At 48.3% G+C, this 23717-nt stretch overlaps 1 protein-coding gene across 19 annotated transcripts in view; it reads right to left on the bottom strand.

Moving 5' to 3' along the window:
• The window catches only part of NEXMIF (neurite extension and migration factor), a 197623-nt gene that overhangs the window by 5051 nt on the left and 168855 nt on the right, over positions 1-23717 (bottom strand). For 17 of the 19 annotated variants that reach the window (XM_080553923.1, XM_080553925.1, XM_080553927.1 and 14 more), the window contains 2 exons: positions 7696-7820; positions 53-4337 (listed from right to left, as the gene is read on the bottom strand). In XM_080553923.1, the coding sequence (XP_080410049.1) occupies positions 53-4337; positions 7696-7771 (4361 nt within the window). In that variant the 5' untranslated portion in view covers positions 7772-7820. Of the gene's footprint in view, positions 1-52; positions 4338-7695; positions 7821-21477; positions 22948-23717 lie in introns of those variants that run through there. The other 2 variants (XM_080553932.1, XM_080553921.1) reach the window with 1 other exon arrangement.

Raw genomic sequence — 23717 nt, forward strand, 5'->3', positions numbered from 1 at the left:
CAGGTAGTAGGAAAGTTAAAGGGGCATTCCAGCCAGTTTGGTGCAGCATTACCTCAGTTTCTCAAAAGAAGCTGTCACAGGTGGGTCCTTATGGGTCTGTTCGCGGTCTGTTCGCTTTATTTTACAGTTCTCATCCCTCAGTGATTTAGAACTCGATTTATGACGGTACAGTTTTTTATGGGTAGGTCCGTTATTGCCTAAAGTGCTCAGGTTACTATAGTTTTTATCAAAAAAGGGAGAGTGAATGTCTGTATTGTACCCAGTTGAACAGTTGGGGCGACCAGGGTCGCAGGCAGCAGCTTTGCCGTTTTTGCTTGAGCCCTTGTTGTTCGACTTGTGGTTCTTCGCCGTTCCCGGCGAGCCGCCGTTTGCCTTCTTCTTTGACTCCTGGGGCGTCCCTGCCAGAATTTTAAGGGTTTTCAGTTTCAGGCTGTTCGACTCGGGTGACCGGAATATGTCTGGCACGCTGTTGTGGCCTACGGGCCCCCATAAGGGCTCGATGGAGGCCATCATGAACCTCTGGACGTCTGCCATCCCCGAGGCGATGTTGGACAGGATGTTGGAGGGCTCCTCGAACTCCCTCTGGTCGTCATCCAGCAGGCCGGTGGTGTTCCCCAGGCCCGTTTCCGACCAGCCCGCACTGCTGTCCTTCCCCACAGCCCACTCTCCAGCCAGGCCGTTGTGCTTGCCCAGCTTCCCGGTGGCCGGGCCGCAATGTTGAACGCCCTCAGCAAGCCCCTTGGCCGCCAAGGCCGGGCCAGCAAGCTGGTTGATGGCTCTGTTGCCGCCTGCTTGGGCCTTCTCGCCGTTGAGGCCCGCAGCGTTCTTCCCCTTCCTGGTGGATCTGGGTGCCTGCCTGGAGTTCTTCCCTTGGGGCTTCTCAGTGCCTTTGTTGGTTTTGGGAGATTTTTTCCTGGTGGTTTTCTGGGAAGAACTTTGGTTTGTACCCACATTCTTGCTGGATGAACTTTTCCTCTTAGATTTCGACACTTTGCTATTGGTGCTAATTTGACCAGATGGCTCATTAAATGTTGACAAGCACGGACTTTTTTCAAGAAGGCTGACAGAATCTTCATCATTGAACATATGGAACTGAAACTGGTGATTATTTAAAGTAAACCCATTATCTGCCTGATCTTCGGTCTGCAGGACCCCGCAGTTCCACTTGACCTTCTCGGAGCTGCTCAGAGCGGCCTGGGCGCTCTCTGGGAAGCCCTTCAGGGTGCCCAGGGGTTTGGTGTCAGAGCCGGCTATCTGCGGGGAAAGGTTGGGAGTGTCCGGAGGGGACATCTCTGAAAGTGACGACTGGCGGAACTTATCGGGTGTGAAGTTGGAAATGTCTAAAAGGTCCGTGGACTCCTTCAAAGGGGTGATTTCATCTATGCTTTGCTGGATCACTAGCTTGGGACTGCAGTGGGCCAAGAAATCGTCATTAATATCATCCTCGCCGTCCTTTTCGCAAGACTTTAAACTTAAAGAACTATAATTGCTAGAACTAACTGACAATGAACCCACTGAATCAAAACTAATGAGTCTGCCATCATCTGTACTTAGTGTACCTCGCTGGAAATGAAAGCGCCCCTCTCCATTATTAAAATGACACGACTGATAAGAATCATCAGACTGCACTTGTTGGCTATCCGGCACGTAATTTTTTTGGTAGAGCAATTTGCTGCTGTTCAGATTGACTGGAGGGTAGCTGGAGGCCGGGAGGCCGTCAGCACCCGCAGCACCGCTGAACTCTCCCGACAGCGCCGCGGCCTCCCGCAGCTCTCCGGCGAATTCCTGCCGATTGCTGCCGGCAGCTTTGCTCGCCGGCCACACGCTGCCGAAGCTGCTCTGCTCCATCTCCAGGTGGCCGGGGGACTGCTGCAGCTCAGACTCGGACGGCGGGGACAGCACGCAGCTCTGCGATGGCTGCAGGCCGGCGAACGGCTTGTCTGCTGGGACGATGCTGGGGAGTGGGTGCTGCTGCTCGGAGGGGTGCTGGGTGAAGTACGAGATGCCAGTGCTGCTCGACAAATCCGAAGCGTCTAACAGCGTCTGCAGATAGCCTCCAGGGATCAGAGGTACATTGGTGGTGATATTAGCAGATGGCAGAGGCTTGTCTGAAGAGGAGGTGGATGGTAGGAAAGCAGAATTTTTAGCAATCTTATCCTCATGGCACTCCGGGAGATGGGAGCTGTCTGAAGCACATGGAACATTTTCGTCCTTCAGCCGTGCTGCAGAGTCCTGGTTTTCCAGAGCCGGGCAGCCCTCCGTCGTGTTGGTAGCAGCTTTGATTTTCTTGCATTTCAACCTGGCTTCACTTTTGAATTTGATCCTGCGGAGCACTTTCCTCTCCGTCCCCTTGTATTCCCGTTCCTGCGATTTGCATTTCACGGCAGCAATGCCTGTGATGTCATTTACATGTAATCCGTTCGCACAGCTGGGGGTGGCGATGGCTAATGCCTGCAGCCCTTTCAGGCCTGCATCCTCCTTACTGCTGCAAGGCTGCTTGTGATCAGAGGAGCAAGAGCCCAGCTTGTTCACTGACTGCTCAATGGCTTTAATTCTTTGAATCCTGTGCCTGTTTGCTAGCTTGCATTTTCGCTTCCGTGGGTGAGGGAGGAACGAAGCATCTGAGCCGTTAAGATAGAAATTCTGCTTGTGGTAGAGAGACGATCTGAGCAAATCCAGCCGGCTCTGCTGCCTCTCTTGCCAGAAGCCCTTCAATGGGGCCAGCTTTTCGTATTTGCTGAGCAGCTCCTCGTTCAGGGTAACAGTTGTCTCGTTGGCATCCACTTTGCTGAGCTTCACCAGCATATGCTTCTCCCCTTTAAACCTGTTAATGATGATGTACTTGATGATAACGGGGGGCTCCTTGCGAGAGACTTTTCGCCGTTTCTTGGGGCACCACTCGTCATCATCCTCCTCCTTGGGACCGTCTGGGAGCCACTCCTTCTTATCCAGGATCTTCTCGTTCTCGATGGAGTCCACATCATACAGGTAGTCGTCACTGTATCGCACTTTCCTCTTCGCCCGCAGCCCGTAGTTCTGCTGGATGAAGGAGCTGGAGTGGTCCCGGGACAGGTACCGGCTGCAGTCCTTTATATCCCGCAGCACATCGAAGGAAGACTCCGTGCACGTGCTGTCGTCGCTGAACTCCCCAGAGTCCTCTGTGGAATTCACAGAGTCCAAGAAGTGGCTCCTTTTGGAGCCCACGTACTGCACCACTTCTGTGCTGTTGCAAGATTTATTTAAGGCAGCTTTCTCCTCCTCCTCGCCATCCTCTTCCTCACCATCCTCCTCCTCCTCCCCCCAGATGATGCCTTCCTCAGACTTGAATTGAGAAGGGTCGGCGGCACCACCGGGCCCCCTTTTCAGGGTGCTCCTGCTGTCCCTTTTGGTGCAGTTGCCAAAGACGCTGGGGAAGAAGTTGAACTGGGCGTCCTCTTGTAGGGCTGTGGTCTTCTCCCGCACGTTGTCCTGGAAAGACTCATATCTGATCTTTAAGGAGCAGACATCGCTTCCCAAGGTCGAATCATCATCATCAAACATGTAATTATCCACATCTTCCTCAGAAAACAGATTTACAGAAAGCTCATTTTTGGAGCAGAGGTCAAGCAGCTCAATTTTACTTTCGCTAATGAAAGATTCAAAATAGCCCCATTCCTGGTTGGGATTTGTTAGTAAGGGCTCCTCACCATTGCATTTGTCTAATAGTAATCCCTCGTAATAATTTTTCTGAGTGGGGTCCTCTGAATCACTGTCAGATTTTTCTGCATCTCTTTTGTCCGCTGCCCTCGATTTATGCATAGGGAAGCTTAAAAGCTGGTCTGAAAGCAGTTGATCCCCATATCTCATGGTTTCTCCTGTGCTCATGCAGTGAATCCCTATATCAGAGACCGAACAGGTGTCATAATCCCTATTTATATCCCCCACTTTCAAGCTTATGCCCGGCTCTGCATCAATGCCGTCCTTTGATTCAATGAAGCAGCCCAGGCAGGTCCGGCTCGGCTGCATTAGGCAGTCCCCGGTCAGGGCGGACATGCCTCCCGGCTCCATCATGCTGAAGGGAGCCTTCTCGCAGTCACCCGGCAGCGACCAGGAGCTCATGCCCTTCGTCACGCAGGACGTGAGGGAGATGGCGTGGGCCGAGGAGTCGTCTGACGCGTGCTCGGGGACATCGGTGAGCCGCAGCGGGGACGGCGGGCTCAGTGAGCAGGGCTTCTTCGAAGGCAGGGGTGGCAGCACGCGGTGGCACGCCTGGGGTTCCTTCGGAGCTGCCGTCAGGGCTGGGAAGGCGACGGCGGCATCACCGCACGGCCTCTCCTCGCCATCCGGGGCACGTGGCTCTGGAGGGACAGGAGGAGAGGGAGGAAAGGGAGAGAGAAAAAAGGAGAGTTTACAAACCTCACAGTTCTTGTCACCCCGCTCTCATTCTCCCTGGTTTTGGGGGCGTCTCTTCCCCACCGCCTGCCTGGAAGGCGGCAGGCTCCTCCCCGCAAGATCGCAATCTTCCACTCGTGCAGCTAATTAATTTTGTGATGTACGAAAACCAGCGAGGTAAACACTCTGCCCCCCGCAGCCAGTTGGAAGAGGTACAAGATTATGTTTAAAAAACCAAAACCATCCGTTCTTTCCTCCTAATATACATACCGTTACCTGGATACTGCCTTTCAAATCTGACAAGGTTATTAAAAAAACAAAACAAGTCTAATAAAAATGTTCCCATTAACAGTTGCAAAATTAATAGAAAAATAAGATTCTTAAAGAAGCAAAACATCCTTCCTGCAGCACCTGCAGCTGAAACGCACCTGAGCTGCGCTGCTGCTGCAGGGTCACAAAGTTACAGCTGATTAAAAAAACAACAGCCTTCTTGTCCATGCGGATGAAAAGCAGGAGGAAACAGAATTTAAGGCAATTATTATTAAAATTATTGTTGATTTTGCAATTCTTCCCATTGTTCCTCATCTTTCAAATGCTTTTTGCATAATGTAAGGATTTTTTTTTATTTAAGGGTTTTTATTTTCTTTGCCTCATGGCACTCTTTTGTGGCAAAGCAAAATTATGAATATTCTTTTATCCAACTTCTGGCTCAGCGGACGGTATGACCCTTGACATGGAAATGCAATGTCTTTTTATCCATGAACATGCTCGGCTATTTCTGTATTATAAAAACACACAAATGTGTGCATTCAGAACAGGTGGAGACCTCTGCCAGCCTCGAGCTTTTGTTGCTTTTGTCCCAGCACACAGCTTACCTGGCCGACCATTTTGCTGAAACCCAAGGTTGGTGGGGTGAGACCCCGCGCAATGCCAGCAGAGGGGCAGCCCCACCTGATGTGGCACTGGGAGGCGTGGAGAAGCACATCCCGGCCCCACGACGAGGATTTTGGGAATCCCACATGGGTATTCAGGGGGAACAAGCACTGAAGCACCAGCTCACTGCAAGAGCAGGGCACGCAAAGTGATGTGGCACCTACGTAGCTCTTGCAACCCTCTGTGACAAGGGCATTTGCTCCAAAAGCCACCCTACCCAAGGGTGAACCTGGTCCCTGCGAGGACGGCTGCCACAGCACCGTCCCACCAGGAGGACAGCATGCCAAGCCACCCGAGCGCATCCATCTGGGACAGACGGAAAGGAGCACCCAGCCACGCGGTATGGAGCCACTCCGCTGTGACATGGCTTGCCCTAAACCCCCAGAGCTGATCCCAAAAGCTGCCCCGAGTTACGTGAGGCCTCACGGATGGAGCTGTCGTTTAAGACTTAAGCCAGTACGTGCAAGCTACAGTCAGAGCTGTCCAGCCTTCTAAAAGCTTTGAACAACCTTCCGAATGGTACACAAACCAAACCAGAAATGCAATTCAATGCCTGTATGCAGCTTGAACAGACTGACTTGCTGGAAATCGGTGCTGTTTCCCTCCTCGAGAAGGGTTAAAAAGCAAAATAAAGCTCATTTTGGGTCCCTCCCACCATTTTTAGATCAGAAATGCAGAGGTGGTATCTTTTTCCTTAAGCAGCAAAACAAATTAACCAGTGCACTTCCACTTCAGAAGAAAATAAAAATCAGCTTGGAGCTGACAGGAAGCATGGAAAATTTGAGGATAAAAGAATATCTGTGAATGCTGCAAGACTCAAAGAAAGAGGGAGGTGGAGAGCTCAAAATCAATCTCAAATACTGCATTAAATACACAGAGATGTTGTAATATAAAATAAGCTGTCCGCAGGTGGGTTTTTTTTAGTTACAGAAGTAAACTTCACTCTTGTGAAACACAAATGCCCAAGCTTTATTTATAGGGGCTGCATTGTCCTAAAATCAGGCGCATAATCAATTGAAGCTCCAAAGCAATACAAAGAAAGACCACAGTTAAAAAAAGAAAAATACTGGAGCACCAAAAAAGCCTTTTTCAGGTTTAACTCAATAACCATCCAAAAGCATACGGGCAGTTATAGCAGAAGAACACTGCACCATCCTGTTGTAAATCAGCTCTAGAAGGAGTCCAGTGTCTGAGGGTGCATTTCAGCAGCCTGCAGGCTGCTCTGGATTAACTGTGGCCGGTACAGCGAGCACCGATTTGTAGCGAGGGTGAGAGGGTGCAAGAAGCCCCAGCCCCAGTCCTAATGTCACCAACAGGGAGATGGTGGCACCAGAGCTACCTGGCATCTCTCTGCTTTGGATTCAGCAGCAACTCCTACACAACGATGTTTAATTAAAGCTCTTCTTAAGTCCTGTTTAATTTAACCTCATGGAAGTGGTATCGGGTTCTAGAAATCACCCCAGTCTTCACTGAGGAGGTACCTGCTGATTTTACTGCCTACTCGATCAGATGGCTGGAAAACCTCCTTGTAGCTCCAGCAGCTGCCATCAGCTGTGTGCAGTCATGAACAAGATGGGCTGGCAAAGACGGAGACCTTCAAAATTACACTGTACGGGAGAGCGCCAGCGTACGCTTCACCTGCCGCCAGCACATGTTGCGGGGTCCTCACGGGCACCCGTGTGCCTGGAGTCGCTCCAGGTTTTGGGTAATGAATGAGAACAACATGTGCCTCTACACGCTCCTGCTAGGGCAAACCTCACGTTGGTAAGACAGAAGGATCTGAACACGCAGCATCAGAGAACCGAGTCCTAGATATCTAACAGGGTCCAGCTTATATGCACACATTGCAGGATTTGCAGGCCAACAAAAGTTCTAAAAATCCATAAAATTAGCCATAAAAACGTTTAGAATGAAAACATCGAGCTCTGCCTCAGCACTGGGTGCTAATTCAGGTCTGTAACCCAAGCTCTAATTTCCCCTAAGTTTGTAGGGACCGAAAACCCTCAGTTAAACCAGGCTGAGACTGGTTTATGTAATTGCAAAGAGGGGGACAGATTCCCAGCAGAGGGGCTGCATAATCTCCTATGACTTTTTTCCCTAAGAAACCGAGCTAAAATCCATAATTCAAACTGAACTAAAATCCATAATTCAAACTCCATGTGCACATAAACATTTCCAGCCATGCATATGCATGGGCCAAAGCAGTACTTGTTAAGACCTCAAAAGCTGTAGATCCATAGCTGGAGTGCAGAAAATACCCACTTGCCCTACTGCTCCGTATCATGGAGATACCTGCAAACCACTAAAATTAAATACATGAAAGGAATTAGGAAAATAAGTTGGCTTGCAAATTGTCACTGCTCCCTCATGTACTGTAATTAAGTTCCTTACCATTTTCTTTCACCCCATTAATCAGGATAGTTTCTTGGTCTTCTGAGGCACAATCCTGCTCTTGTTGGTCATCCATCAATTTAACCTCTTTCTGTTCATTCCATGCCCCACTGCATCTGGCCAACCTGCACATTTCCAGAAACATAACCACAGTCAGTACAATTCCCAAAATCAGCTCAAGGAACCATGAATAAAAAATAACAACAATAAAAAAAGCCCCACAACATTACATGCTGCCCTCACCCTGCTTAAGAGGACAAATGCTATTTATTTAGGCTATCATATTTTCACTTTTCCACTCCAAAAGCCAAGTCCGATGTATTTCAGCAGGGTTAAAATGATATATATCCCCATTTCCTTCCCTGAAGTCCTCCTTTAGGAAGTGGAGCAGCGCTCTGCACTTCTGCAGTGCCTTTCCCATCACCTGAAATTGCTTTCCAAAAGCAGGTAAGCATTATTCTTTCAGTTTAGCAGACGGGTTAGCAGGCACACAGAGAAGAGGGGGCTTGCCCCAGGTCAGACAACAGCAGCTCAGTGGCACGGTTGGAAGAAAAACTCAGATATCCCGTCTGACAACTGCTTGCCCCAGCTGCCAGTGAAGGCTCTCCTCCTCCAAGCGCTGCCAGGCACAAAAAATCTCACCTACGGAGATTTTGGGGAAGAAGTATCTAGCCTCATTTTTCATTGGAAACCCTTCTTACTCCTTCCTCGGGGAGCTGCCCTCATTCCCATGCCACCTGCTGCCGTGCATTGGCATGGACATGGTGCAGTGGGCAGCAGAGAACAACCCGAGGGGATGCTCCCGATGAACAGAATCGTGCCTCTTTGACCAGAAATTAAAGACTGAATCTAACTTCTGGCAGCTTGAGCTCAACTTTTTTTTTCTCTCTCAGAACAGGTACGAGACCAAAGCACCGTTTTTTGTTTTTAAATCAACATTCGTCGATGCCTGATTATCCCGCAGTGCTCTCTGCCCCGGGTTCAGCAGCCGAATGTCATTCATATTCAGATTTGCAGTGGAGTCCTCTTAATTAATGTGAAATCTTTAAAACCGCCTCAGTAAGTGAAACCTTCACCAAACTTAAAGATGTTATGACACTGAGAGAAAGATAAGAATAACAAGCATCAGTAACCCAACTCCTCTGCATATTTAGAGGAATATTTAACTAACCCGGAGAGTTTGACTTTGATGCAAATCCGTATTTCAAAGCTCAGGACGAGTCGGTCTGCTCCTCTAAGCCTCCTCTCCCCGCTGCCCCGGGTTCCCACCGTGGTCAACAAAAGCTCGCTGGAGCCAGCACCGAGCACATTTGGCTATGTGCGTTCACAGATCTGAACCTGCTGCTCACGGGCTCACTTCGGAGCACTCAAAGTGCACTTGTGGCTGATCAGACCGGCATCTCCAAAACACAGACGTTTATAACCAGCATTCCTGCACGCTGATCTCCACCATGCTTCTGAAGTGTGAAGGTGATGCTCCAGGAGAGGCTTATCAAGCAGGGGCACCTCCTCCTTCTCGCGACGACCATGACGTCAGGGCCAGCAGGCATTGTGTTGGTGCTGCAAACCTCCAACGGACCCCCTGCCACGGGGACAGCCACACCAGGGCACGCCGACACCTCAAGGTGCAGGCTCCATCCCTCTGATGGCCACCAGCCGATGCCAAGTCAACGGGGAGACACCGTGCCAGACACCTTGCTTGTGACGCTCCGCAGCTAAGGGACTTGTGGGTTCAGAGACTATACCTGTGCTTTATTCTGCTGATTTCTCTAATTATGTCCTCCTACCTTGTTGATGCTGCTGGCCTCCAGAGAACCTTGTGGTAATGCAGGTGGCAGCTTCGTGCTGTGTCCAGTTGATCCCGTTTCAATCTGCTGTCCTCCAAAGGATGGGCAGTGGTTTCTCATTTTACAGCACCAGCAAAAACACGGCCTCAGTCCTACACAGGACTTGGAGTATGGCCATCACAGGAATATTTAATAATAACAATTATATTCATAAGGAGAATCATGGTAATATTTCAAGTTATCCAAGTGCAGAAACCAAATCAGGATACTACAGAACTTTTTTCACTTTAACCTACAGGAACAAGGTTGAAGGACAAGAGATGACCTAGCGCTGCTGTACAAGGCTCAATGCTGCAAGTCGAGTCTTTGGTCTAGCAGCAGAACAAGCCAAAACCCATGGTCATATCCTCCACCTTCCCACATGGCTCAAAAGCGCCAGCATCACTTCTGCACTGGTTTGCTGGTCTGACTTTTGCTGGGATGTACCTGCTCAGAGCAGTTTGGTGCAAAATGACACAGCAGGCCTGTTTTCAATGGGTAACATCGTCACAGCCATATTAAAATAATGGCTTTCACTGAATAAAACATAACACAGAGGCAGGAACAGTAATTCTCCAGTAGTGTGGATGTGTCACTTGCAGCACACAAAACATCTCCAGAGAGAAAACCGTAACAGGGACATAAAACACCAGAGAGCTTACAAAGAGAGACCCGAGCATTGTCAGGAAGGCACCATCCTATTGCCCCCGGGACTGTCTGCCCCTCGTTCCTGCTCCCGGGGACATAACGGGCAGACCCCAAGGAGACAGCAGGGCTCAGCTGGGCAGACGCCAAGCGAGCGGCAAGCAGGTGGTCAGGCAGTCAGAGGCGGAAAAAGGGAGCCTACGGGGCTGGAAACCTGGGGGATTTTTAATCTCTTATTATTATTTGGGGGGATATGTGTGCATAAGGGGGAGGGAGGCACGGGAGGGAAGTTTCTGGTGGCTGTGATCCAAAGACGGGAGAAGACAAAGAGGAGGACGAAATGCAAGAACTGAGGGGCTGTGCCTGTAGCCTTGACTGCGGTACCTCGCAGTGCGGAGCCGAGCTCCAGAAACGAGCTGGAAAGAACTGAAAAGAGTTCAGATGGGGGATCTTCAGACACGGCTGAAGAGAGATGAAGTGCAAATGAAACAGGCAATTTTGAAGTTTGCAGAGACCTGTTGAACAAGAGGACCTTTCCAGAGTGCTGTGACCACGAAAGGTCAGCTCCCAAGGCGGACAGGGAGAAACACCAGCTACTGTGAAAGAAAAGCTGACAAAGGGGCTTGACGCAATGCAGAACCAGAGGAAACCGAAGACTGGGAATAACAAAGAGGAGAAGAACAGCTGGGTCCCTGGGAAGAAAAACTAAACCGATGGAGACCTGGGGTATAAAGGCAATAGGCAGAGAATATGCTGGGTAGCAGGAGAGCACAGAACAGAGCCATGTGCAGACAGCAGAACAAAGGGGAGAGGATTCGGGCTGCAGACAACGTCCAGCCATTGAAGATACACATGGCTGAGGTCATGCTATTGTGAAGAACCAGCAGGAGGAAATTCAGTCACCAGCTTGAAGTTTATGAACTTGACTGGAGCCGGAGTGCATGGAGGAAGAGGATGGTCAAAGCCACGGAGTCGGATGGACTGCAGGTGTCCGGAGGAGGAGGAGGGCAGGAGCACAGCCTGGCAGGCTGGGCTACAAGGACAGTCACAGGTGGTTCAGTCACCGGGAGGAATTTGGCAGGACAGGCTTGTCTCGACGGTGCCGCATACTCTAGGGCTTTGGTCTGCTAAGATCACAGCTGGCATAACTGAAAAAGATACTGGCTATGAAAGGAGATGGAAGGGATGAAGTTGCAGAAAGCAAGCAGTGGAGATGGAAAATAATGCAACTGGTTTAAAGCAAGAGATGGACAAATTAATGGGCAGAAGGACAGGAAAAAATGGGCTGTGAGGGCAGCACACGGGACTGGGTGACCTGGAGAAATCCCTTTCAGCCCTACAGCTCATGTCAGGCGAAGGACTGCAAGCACCTTGGAAAAACCCTCAGCATCACAGCCGAGAGCATTCTCCACTCCTCGCGTCTCCCCTACATCTTCCCACTACTCACCCTAACGGGGTTGTGCAAAAGCTGTTAGCAACTACGTGGTGTGCACGTGTCCAGCAGAACACAAACACAGCACCCAAATGGATCCTCAGATTTACACCTCCCATCACCTTCGCAGCAGGTCCATCACCTTGGGAGCAGGTGTTCTTCAGCCCAGGTGGCCAAGTAACCCAAAGCACTACTTTGTTCTGTTTTAAAAAGACACCCAAGAAGGTTTATGGGCACTGCAGTTGTGGAGCACTGTCTCCAAAGACAGATGTGGCCAGAGAATGAAAGCCGATGGATGCCCAGGCTAAGGCCCCACAAGCTCTCTCTACTCCCAGTGAGCAAGAGCCTGTGCACACTTGGTGGGACACCTTTTTGTCAGTTCTTTGGAGTAAAAACGCAATATTTCTTGTCCTTATTTCTCTTCCTATAAATTCAACACGTACACAAAGCAAGAGCTATGTAAACAATGCTCCCGGCTGGAAATGAAATGGGTGGGTGCCAGTTATTTGCCTACAGCAGAGGACGAAATGCCCGAATTACAAAACTAAAACATCTGGATATGCTTCTACGCTTGAGTCGAGGAAATGATGGGTTTTATGTTCACTTAGAACTGACACTTCTTTGTACATCTTGGATTTTAGCACTTTCCTCAAGGTAAAAGGGGAAGCACTGCTGGTTTACACAACCACGAGGGAAAAATGCCTCTGCTCAAAGGGTGTACTCTACAAAGACAGCAACAAGCTGCTTTCCTTCTTTCTCAACCAGACAATGTCCTTCTCCCCCAGCAGGGCAAGGTCCCAAGTGGACATCTTATAGGCAAGGGTCCATCCCTCGTTGCTATCAGTGGTGCTGCGGCGAGAGGACGTGCTCTGGTCTCAGCCGCCAGCCCAGGGAAAAAATCCTCCGAGGCTGGCCTCTGCCAGCTTTCCCTGGGAGGCAGCGGTGGTTCAGCTCCTGGCATCTTGCAGAGAAGGCGGCCACGGTCTCAGCAGCGTCCTGGAAGCACTCGGAGGGGACCACAGGCACCAGCATGCCACACCTGCCGCGCAATCCAGGGCTTGGCCACGTGTCCTCAGCACCAGCACTATCCTGCTGAACACTCCCAAGCAGAGGGAAAAAAAAATAAAAATCCACCAGGTAAAAATAAACAGCCTGCCAGACTGACTGCAAGCCCACCTACACATATGGGAATTGTATTAGATGGACTAGATTAGGGGTTAGTGATAGCTGTTCCATAATTAAAGTTACAAGAGTGTTTCAGCTTGAAGCTGAATAAACAAAAGGTCGCAAGCACCCAGACAAAACCCAACGTGGCAATTCCTATTTACACACACCTTCCACATACCAAGCGCTTTTATTTGTTGTAGATCACGGGGGCAGATGGAAAGGGAGTATCCACAGCGAAGGAAAATCTTTTTCTGGAGAAGAGGGGGAAGAAGCAAAGCAGAAGATGTGGCTTTTTTCTGCAGAGTTGTGAATAAGCGCAGGTGTTGGAAGGAGCTCTATATATGTGGTTACATCTTTCAAAAAAAAAAGAGCTTTAGAGAAATTAATTACATGTCAGAGCCTCTGACAGGTCTTTTAAGAATTATGATACTTTTGAATGAAAACATTATATGCTTAAAAAGAAATACCATGTAAATGTCTCTGAGATATTTACATTCAGCAGAGTAATAGTAGAAAAGAATTCAGCTCTCTCCCCGGTACGAATGGATGCAGAACATGCTGTGCTCTTCCTAACAACGTCTTCTGCCCTTGCTGGACTTCATTAACTCTCAGGCAGAATTAAAAGATAGAGTTCAGGGCCATCTGCCACGAATCAGACGTAAACAGAAATAAAGCTCTCCCAAAGAGACCAAAGCGCGACTCTCGCCTCGCCAGGCTGCAGCCCTGACCGCACGGCTCCTCTCCAAAGCAAGGCCACCACACCGCACACCTCCTTCTGTGCTGACAAAATGGGCAGCAAGGCCTCTGCAGGGAAAAATATCCTTTTTTCCCCCCCTTCTAGCCCCACTGAAACCTGTGCTGGACATAGGATAGAGAGCTTCTCTTGGAGAAAGTGTCATGGGGCACTGCGAACGCCGCTGCAGGGAAGCGGGGCAGGACTGACCCCAACGATGCTGTTTTCCTGCTGGATTCTGACATTCCCAAATCCCTTTTATCCCGAGGATTTTACCTCACCCTTGCTTTTTCACAGTAATTTGACAATGGGTGGGTGAACTGATAAAAATTTTCACTTGCCAGCAGATGGGGATAGATTTTACTACTAAGTCTCTAAAAAGAGGTTCTCTAGAAGTGCCTCTCCTGCTAAACCCATTTTTCCAAGAATTGACATTTTTATATTTATTTAGGCCAAGGGTCTGAATTTTGCCCAACAACATGAAAAGAAAAAATACAAAAAGCACATGAGGTTTCCAGAACCGGTATGGTTCAAAAGGAGAAATTCATAAGGAAAGGTATTCTCTGCCCATCATAAAGTGCTTCCCCTGTCCACGAAATGGATGCCAGACTTACGGGTTCCAGTTTCAGAGCTTTTTTCCCATAAAAACCTGGAGAGGAAATCAATCCCCTAGCTGTTCCCTGGACTTTCATCCTATCAAGGATGACCATGGACAAACGGCCAAAGTGAAAGAGAAGACGAAGAAGGTCTTAGTGGGTTAAATCCAGCTGTGAGACATCCAAAACCCTTCGAGGAGGTGAGGTTTGATAGAACAAACATTAACTGAGAATAGGTTTGGCAACCTAGATATAAATACGGATAAAAGCCTCCAATTACGAATAAATCCGGGGTAAAAAAAAAAAAGTTGATAAAAAAAGAGCTTGCGGAGAAAATGGAGAACACAAAAATCATGAGAAGAAACAATTTAAGAACTCGTGTGTTCCCAGAAGGTGTAAAGGATGGATGGCTTGTTAATATTCATAGCAAGCCTCCACTTTCTTCTCAGCTGAAAGCAGAAGCAACAATTATCACAGAGCCCGAGCCCCAACTCCAGCAGACCCCGAGATAAGATATTAAGAGCTGACTATTTTTGAGCAGATTCTGAAATAAATGACAGTTTCTGACCTTACTCCGAGAGGACATAAGGTGCCAGTGTTTCAAGACCTGTCACAAACAACTTTAAGGAAAAAGGAAGGAAGTGAACAAAATTATAGCCTTCCTGACAAAGCACATGTAAAATACAGAAGGAGCTTTCTCTGTAAATGTATTCTCACACATCAAGAACAGCAGTATATCATAAAGGGAAAAAGGCGGCAATTAAAAGCCTTGAGAAGCTGAAACGCGTGAAGGAATGTCTGGAGCACGGTGTATTTCAGCATAAAGCAGTGCTGTGGTAGGGGAAGGACAGCTGCTAAACCCAAAAGACAAAGCCGTCAGAAGGCAGAGAAAAATAGCTGCAGCCTGCGTGTGCAAGGGGCAGAGTGAGGCTGAGCAGTAACAGGGGAAAATGGGAACCTCGTGGGCCAAAAAAAGGTCCAAGTAGGACTGAGGAAACCAGAAGGACTGAAAACACGGGAGAAGCAAGGAGAATGTGAGCCCAAAAGCAAACGGGGAGGAACAAGGGCAATGGAAAGCCAAGCGAGGCTGGGTTCATTGTCTGGGTGAGGAGGAAGGCGTTAGACCTGAATGTATCTGAAAGAGAAGAAGCCAGACGTCCTGTGCCACAGCACAGGCACGTGTTTTAGGACTGATTTGCTCTGTAGGTCCATGAAGGTCACAAATCAGCTGGGCTTCTTATCTTCTAGCCGACCTGCTTCCAGTAAACAGGAAATCAAAACACCGATGCTCAGTAAAAGCACAGCTCTACCCTGTGCTGCCCCATGCTGCTCTACAACATCTATACAAAGATTTTTTTCGGAAGGATCTAAGAGCAAACTGGTAAGAAATTGTTACGGCAGGCTGGCAAGAACAGGATGAGAGGGAGCAGCGCACTAATGAGGCTTACCAAACAAATCTTAAAACCACAGACCACCACCAGCAGTAAACCACAAAGCAAAACAAGAGCCAAAATAGAGGAACGGAGGACTGAGGCCCTTTAAAAAGCATCCCCTACCTCAGCTGCCTGCATTTTTCAGCCTGCATGAGAGGTAAAACCCTGGCTCAGACAGAACCGGGACACAAAGACCGAGCTACGTGTGCGAATCCACAGCATGCAGGATTTACTGTAGGCAGTAAAATTAGGAGGGCACTTAACAAACTACGTGCCATTTATAAAAATAAAGCTTGAGATACCGTACTCTGTCCTGACATGCAGGAAAGTCTCAAACTGAACGGGAAAATGCAGATGCTGTAATAGAAATTTTTCTTTGTGGAGCTGAAGAAACCTCTGCCTGCGGGACCATGGGCAGCAGGATGACAGGCAGACTGCAACACTGCGTTATGCCTTTCCTCCTTAAAAGCAACAGTATTCCAAACGTGTAGCTTTCGCTCAGTCGCTGGCTATAAAGTTAAGATAAATCAGAAATGTTAAGGGCCTGCGTTTCTGAGAAAATTAGGCTGGAATGATTAAAAACTCCAATCTGCAAAGGCTGAAAATTCAGTGAGATACGTGGGTGTTAACCTTACAAAAACACAAGGACCTCTCCAAAGCTAATTATGTATCAGGCTAGTCTAAAATAACAAAAGACATTAAAGAATAGTTCAGGATGGAGATTTCTTGATGGGCAGAATTGCTTCATTTAAATAAACTTATTACCAAAATTCTCTTTCTACTGCAGTATTTACGTATAGGTCTACAAGACAGTATCTTAAAAGCTTCGCAAACCCTTCCTGTGAACCTAATCAGGAAATATGAGAGACCAAGGTCAAGTACATTAATATTACAAGAAGCTTTCTAAGAATGGGGATGCTTCACAGTTCCTTGCACACTGGATATTATCGAATAACTCAGCTGAAGAATGGTGTGTAAAATTTTGTTTAAAGATATGGATTAATGCAGAGCCAGAATAGCATGAGGAAATGGATTTCACAGAGGTACGCCGAAGAAAAGGCTCAGGCCTAAACTTTATGATTCCCTCTTAAGATCCCCTGTTAGAAATAGTTTCTTCTCATCACTGTTAACCACCAGGTTTAAGAAAAAGAAGAGAGAAAAAATTATTTTTTTCCTGCATGAATTTGTAATGCATGGAAGTTTGGACTAAAGAGGGCAATTAAGCCTGCTGGTGTTGGAGGAGGATATGAAAACTCATCAGGATATTTGCAGTAACCCTAGTGGGGTAAACATTTCTCTTTTCTAATATCTCCAAATTAGAAATTTTATAGTGAAAAAGAAATCTTGGAAAAGCTCGTTTGTCTCTTATTAGCAATTAACATATATGGACTCAGGATAAAAAGTGCTAATTTCTAAAATACACAGAATTTTCATAAAAGCACGGGTAGAAAGAGCAAACAACGGAGCGCCTGGATTAGACACGGGAAGAAATGAAGCCGGGGTGTCGGGAGGAAGGGCTCCTTCACCCCACCTTTCATATACACGCCCGTTAATGCTGCCTTAGTGTTCTGCAAATGGCACAAGGCCCTTTTCTGCAAGACAGTTGTGCCCAGACGTGCTGGGCAGAAGCACTCACAGCACAACCCAGGCTCCAGGGCACAGTTTCCTTACCATGGACATGCGATGGGCAGCATCAAATACAAACAAGTCTGCTACAGACCTGGAGAATCTGGGTAAGCCAGGCTGCTAGGAAAGAGGCAGGGGTGAGCGCAGCCCCCAAACGGCGCTCTGTTCCTCATTTACCTGCAGCCCCTCGGCCATTAAAGTTCCTAGCCAGAGCTCTTGGATATTCAGCAACAACTTGAAGTTTTATAAGGATTTTTCCTTTTTATATACATATAAATGACCGCATTGATAGCAGATGGCCTCTTCCATATGATTTCCTTTTTAAACTTCCAGCTCTGTGCCATTCCTGCATGCTTCCTGTGCTGGGAAAGGGAAGCCTGTGCTTTTAGCTCTGGAGCACGAAGCTGGGGTTACTCCTGCTGGTTTGCTCTTGCTTTCAAATCACGCACGCGCACACAAAAATGAGTAAGATAGGGGAAGATGGGCACCAGGAAAACCACAAGCCTGAGCAGACAGGTTAGCTGCTCTGTCCTGCTCCTGCCACCTCGGAGCTTTGGGTCCCCCAGACAAGGCAAATCCTGACGTGACTTACAGCAGCCACGCCACGACCACTGACTTGAGCATGTTGTCACTGCAGAGTGAGAGGTTTCACCTAGCTGGCACGGCTGGACCGCCACGTTTTACAGGTAAAATAGCTTCAAAGTCTCATCCTGTGATGTGCCTCTGAAGGAGCTGATGCTTCTGACTAAAAAGGGAATGGGGGTAGGTAGGAAAAGCAAATGATCAAAACACTTATCACACAGTGAAAAGAATTTATCAGGCCTGATAAGGTGTCTGAATTGATGATGATTATAAGATACCATCCATTTTTAGCTAATAATTCAGAAAAAGGATGAATTATTTGAGGAATAATATGTGATCATTTATTTAAAGACTTATTATAATGTATATGTTCTAGGAAGCAGAGTTAAGGTTGTACGAAGACTTTAACGCTTGCATTTCCAGAGTGCTGTATGTTTAACCAAATGCAGAGATTTAATAGCCCTGTATTTGGCTCTAAAACCAAGTGGCTGGTTTAGTTTATAGGGCTCCTGCATTTATAAAACAGCAAGTAATTTTACAAGGCTGTTTTATACACATTCTACTTTTCCTCCACTTCTCTGTTCATGTTTAATAAATCTCCCAACATCTGCCTTTGAGAACTGGCTCATTTATTTAAAATTCCCAAACAATCCCATCCACGACTCCGCATGCCTTAGCGGCTCACCCAATTAGCCCAAAGTGTCAATTAAATATAAAGATACCTCTCTTAATTTTCACTCGGAAAGGTTTTGGGTTCAGCCAAACATTAAGGGCGATTTCTGAAGGTGAAATCCTGCCTTCGGAGAGGCTGCAGCTCCTAAGATATCGGTCCAAACCTCCATCTGTATCCAGGTAACAATCTGGAATGCTGATATTTAAGAGGAGAACTATCTGGACAGCTGCCCCAACTCCCTGGGAAGCAATGTTTAGTTAAAGTCTTGGATATCACTGAAAGAAGATGTGGAGATGTCACACTGTGGCTGAGGCATTTTTTCAAGTGTTGAATTATTCACCCGTGAATCTCAGATGTGAAATCCAAATGCTCCAGTACTGCCCTGGCTTTAGACAATGTCTAATTCCTTTCTGTGTCACGGCAGGGTCCCTTCATCAGCCTTCTTTCATCTCTAATCACAGTGAGGTCATGGATTATTACTCATATTCACTGCTCAGCTCAGAATCACCGAGCCCGGGACTCCGCCGTGCTCGCATCCCCAGCCTGCCGCCCATCAGCTTCCCTTCCGTCCAGCGTTTTGGAAGTGGGAAATCACCAACTTTCCCTGCTCTTTCTCCGCGAAAGCGTAGCAGGAAGAAAGATCATAAACAAAGGCATTTATCAGCTTTTGCTGGAGGTGTTGCTCTGCATATCGAGCTGCAATTGTTTCATTAGGAGGACCTCGGTTATGTCTGCAACGTTAACGAGTCTCGGAGAACAGAGGAAAAAAAATCCTACAGGCAACACCACAGAGAAGATAAATAGGTAAACATCCCGTGCCTGACATTAGTTAATGCATCACAGCTTTATTCACTTAAGGCAGCCATGAAATCAATTCTTCAGTAAAAATAAAAAACTTCGTACCCAAATCTGTGCTCGCAGTATCGGTGAGGCAAGAAGCAATGTAACGGGAGGAAACGCGTCTGTGCGCTGAGCTTGAGGTCTGCCCATTTGTCTTTGCCTCATGCAAAGCCCTGCTAAGTACTTTGTTTTCCACAAATCAGGACTTTTTTCATTTTTCCTCAAAAGCAAATGCTTTGTCTTTGTTCAACTTTCTCATGAGTCACCACGGATGTATTCCCAGCCTCTTGAGGACACTGCTGCGATTTTGAAAGTATCCTGGGCAAATCAGTAGCGGTGATAGGAAACCTCAGGAACTACTAAAAATAAAACACCCTTCTCTTTGAAACTGCTAAAAAACCCCACCCATGTTTGAAACTGGTCAAAATCCCACCCTCTTTCTAGATAAACTTCCGAGCCTCCCACCATGTAGAATGAGACCGAGACAAAGTCAAACCCAAGCAGCAAGCAGCCTGTTGAAGCGTAAACCCAAAGTTTCACCGATTCCACCAGAAAACCAAGCCCAGACCCTGGTCAGCGCATCACCTGTGACAAGAGTGGGTCTGTGGGGCCTTCCTGTAGATTCTGGCCCAGCAAACGCTTGCTGGGATGGGGATGCTCTGCAGTGCTGAGCCTCCAGGCCGTGCAGCCCAGTATGTGGCCGAGAAGCTGGTGTTTTTTGCACAAGCACCACACGCTGCACCTTGAGGTGCTCCCCTGGGAGCTCCTTGCTGATGGCCCTGTGATTATCACCCCTCCATCACTTGTTGGTGCTGTCCCAGACCTCAACCACGTACAAAGATGAAAGGAGAACCACACCAACAGGAGTGCCTGGTGAAACTCTGGCCAAGGAGCAGCACACCTCAATTTCCAAGAGAAGGATGCAAGCACTGGACAGCTGGACGTACCCGTGGGTACCCAGTGCTACCTGGACCAAATTCTCCATTCACCCAGTAACAAAACTCTGACATTCATCACAGAGCCCTACAAAGAGCAACAAGAGGAAAACACAAAGGAAAACGCAGCCTGCAGGCTCTGCTTTGGCAGCAGAAGCATAGTCAGGGAGGTGCAGTGTCGTTGTGGTGCTGCATGGTGCCACCGCTGCCCCAAGGAGCTCACAGCCACAGTCAACAGTGCCAGCGCTTCTGGGTGCATCCGTCCCTCGTGGGGCTGCCAGAGGATGGCCACGAACACGGTGGGTTTTCCCACCACGCGAGTTATGGCAGGCTCTTTTGCCTGAAATTCACCCAGAATCGAGGCTCCAAGGGATCTAACAAAATCCAGACAATACCCTGATTTTTTTTCTTATTCCCTTTTAGGCTTATGTTCTTATTCCCCAGTCTGCAGCTAAAGGATGCACAAGGGGATCTTGGGGATCCTGCACTTCGTACAACCAACTTGAATCCCATTTCAGATTTTCCAAACTGTTTAGAGCCTTCTGGACAGCAGCCATCATTTATGTGGGGGCTTTCATCTATTTCAAGCTGAAATTGATTGGCAATTTTGAAGAACGCACAGCAAATTGCTGCTCTAATCACAGCAACTCGAGCCACGCAACTATGTTAAAATAGCATTAGTGCTGAGCCAGAAGCCGAGGACGGCAAGGAATTGCTGAGTTAAGGTTTCCTGCACGGGGTCCTTCATCTTGTCCACCTGTATCTGGATGCTGCAGCCTCCGTGGCTTTTTCCTGGTGGTGTTTTGAGATTCCAGATGGCTGCTCACCAACCCAGCAGTAACACTGCTTGGTATTTCAGTGGCAGTTTGTGGCTCCTAAGCACTGGGGTAGGCTTTCAGAGGGCTGGCTTGCTCAGAGAGCTGGGTGCTGACTTCCCCAGACTGCAGGCACCTGTGGGTGCTACCTGCTGCCAACACGTGGCGCTTACCGGTACAGATCTGCAACCCTGTGGTTTGTAAATGCCAGCGTTAACTGCACCTGGAAAAGACTACTCAGACAGCTGAAAAATAACACATCCCTCCAAGGAAACACTGACAGATGCAGAATAAGGAGAAGATTTTGAATTCCTCTTATGCCAAATCCTTTTAGCAGAGATACAGACAGGGAAACAGCGGGGAAGCCGGTGATCTGCTCCCAGCGCGCGGGTGCCAGTGCCTGCTCTGCCTCCCTCTGGGCACTGCAGCTCCCAAGTCCAGGAGCCCTGGGGAGCGCCACCTTTGGCCGTGTCACCTACCAGGCAGCAAGGACAGGGCGTGCTTCCAGCCCGTGATCTCCTCGGGGGTGCAACCACAGCATCTGTTCCGTTGCGGAGACGTGCAGCTGAAGCATACAGCCTACAGCATGCTCTGGAAAGCGCTTTCTTCTCCGTGCGTTGTTTTTCAGCTCAAGAGTTAAGATTAAAAAAAGAAAGGAAAAAAAGAAGCAGAGTTTCATCCGGATAAAGCAAACCAGACTCCAAGCAGGGGCAGTGAACACCCCGCTTTGGTGCCTTGGTGCAGCACGTGGTGCCCCACAGGTAGAGGGGCACGATGCCGGGAAGGGGCTGTGCAGGATCAGGCCGGCCACGTGGAACAGACACAGGCAAATGCAGAAAGGTTTCAGCAGGAGGTGTGGATCCCAAACCTCCAGGTGGGAAAGTGTGCCTCCCGTGCCCCAGTGAGCGTCCCCATTACTGACCGCCCTCGCCAGCAGATGGGAAGGGAACAATTCCCTCACCGCCAGCTGACAAACACAAAGGTGGTAGGGAAGGGAAAATTGCCCAGCTCTCCCCTTCCGTGCATTTCACTTACACCGGTGAAATATCCTCTACAATGGATTAAATCAAAGTCCATCGCCAAGTTCAAGAACACGTTTAATGCAGATCTATTCATTTCAAGGAGGGTCTGCACAATAGATAGCTTTCCCCTTCAAAAATTATTCAAACCTGCACGCTTCCTTTTCATTCTTCTGTATCTTAACATTTAAAAGAGAAATACAGCATATTTGTAACTGGAGAAACGTTGTACAAATCATAGCCTGCTGTAAAAAGTGTATTTCACAAAGACTTTACATGGTACAGGGACAAGGACCACTTGTTGATAAATTACTTTCACTCAGAGAGTGGAAAGACATATTTGTGTGCACTATAAGTGGTGCTATTGTGGAGCAATTTGATGGAAGTCCAGTAAAACAAGGTGTGCACGTTTCATTTAACCTCATCTAAATCAAATTAATGGCCAGGGACGGCGTCTGTGGACAAAGCGGAGTGCTGTGCGTGCATGCAACAAAGCGTGCCTGCTGAGCTGAGAAACATCTCTGCCAAATCATCCCCTTCCTGCTGCCCTCGCCCCTTCGGGACCCACCTGTAATAACAAGGAAACGAGCAGCTTCATGGTGCAGCTTCAATGCCCCGTGAGTTTTGGATGAGGGATGCAGCACAAACCCTGTGGCTCCCCATCCCTGCGAGGTGTCAGGGTGACCTGCACAAAGCCAGCTCCAGAAAGACAAGAGTGTGTGCTACCAGAAAGCTTTGCTCCTCACTGCCTTTGCTAGTGTGACTAGAAAAGAGGTATAACCGTGCCTGAAAATGCTGCCTCCACCCCCAGAACGAGGCTGTTAATTCTGCAGATTCAGACTGCTGGAAATTAGTGACGAACTCTGGATCTCAAAGATAACGGGCCGGCTAAAAATGACCTGGGATTTCATTATGGCTAATAACTGCTGGGAAAAAACCAAAACAAAACAAAACAAAAACTCCCAAATGTGCATTACGAATTCAGTCTGTAGCAACTCCTTCAAAGGTATCTTGGTGAAAGCAAATGATGCGCAGGCACTTTGACGTGCAGCAAATAAATCGAGCCTGCCTCCGGGAGCAGGCACCCAGGGGCTGCAGCCCTCTGTGCACCCAAGCTGGGACCCACCAGATCTGCTCCTGGCTGCAGCCACGATGTGTGAGCTGAGCAGGCTGCTGCACTGAGGAAAACCACAGCAGGGACAAAGCTGGCACGGTGGCGGCCTGTGGAAGAAACTTAACAGCACTGCAGAAATTAAGTGGTCCTCGGGCTGTGCCCACAGCTCTCGTTTAAGGAAAAGATGTTAGCACAACATCCTGAAGTCACTTAGAGGATTCCTGTCCATTACCATGGAGAGATGATGCTGTGAATGATGCAGCAGGCAGAGCCTGATTTTTCACCCTGGATCTTAAAAATGGGGATTGGCATGTCGAAGTATATCCAAGGAGCGGGGGAAAGGCTGCTTTCACAGCAGGACGAGGCCTGCAGCAATTTAAAGTGATGGCTTTTGGCATGCCACGTTTGAGAGGTTAATGGAGAAGGTATTGGATGGCTTGTCTCTCAGCCTGTTTGTTAAACCTACATGATGTCCTGGTGCACGCTAAAAATCTCTGAGCAGGAACTGATAAATGGGCTGCAGCGAGCTTAGGGCTGCGGAGCTGAAAGCAGCCCCAAAGAGATGTGAGATGTTTCAGAAAGAGCC

This window comes from Anser brachyrhynchus (genome assembly GCF_964034855.1).
Source record: "Anser brachyrhynchus genome assembly, chromosome: 13".
In the NCBI taxonomy this organism is placed as follows: Eukaryota; Metazoa; Chordata; class Aves; order Anseriformes; family Anatidae; genus Anser; species Anser brachyrhynchus.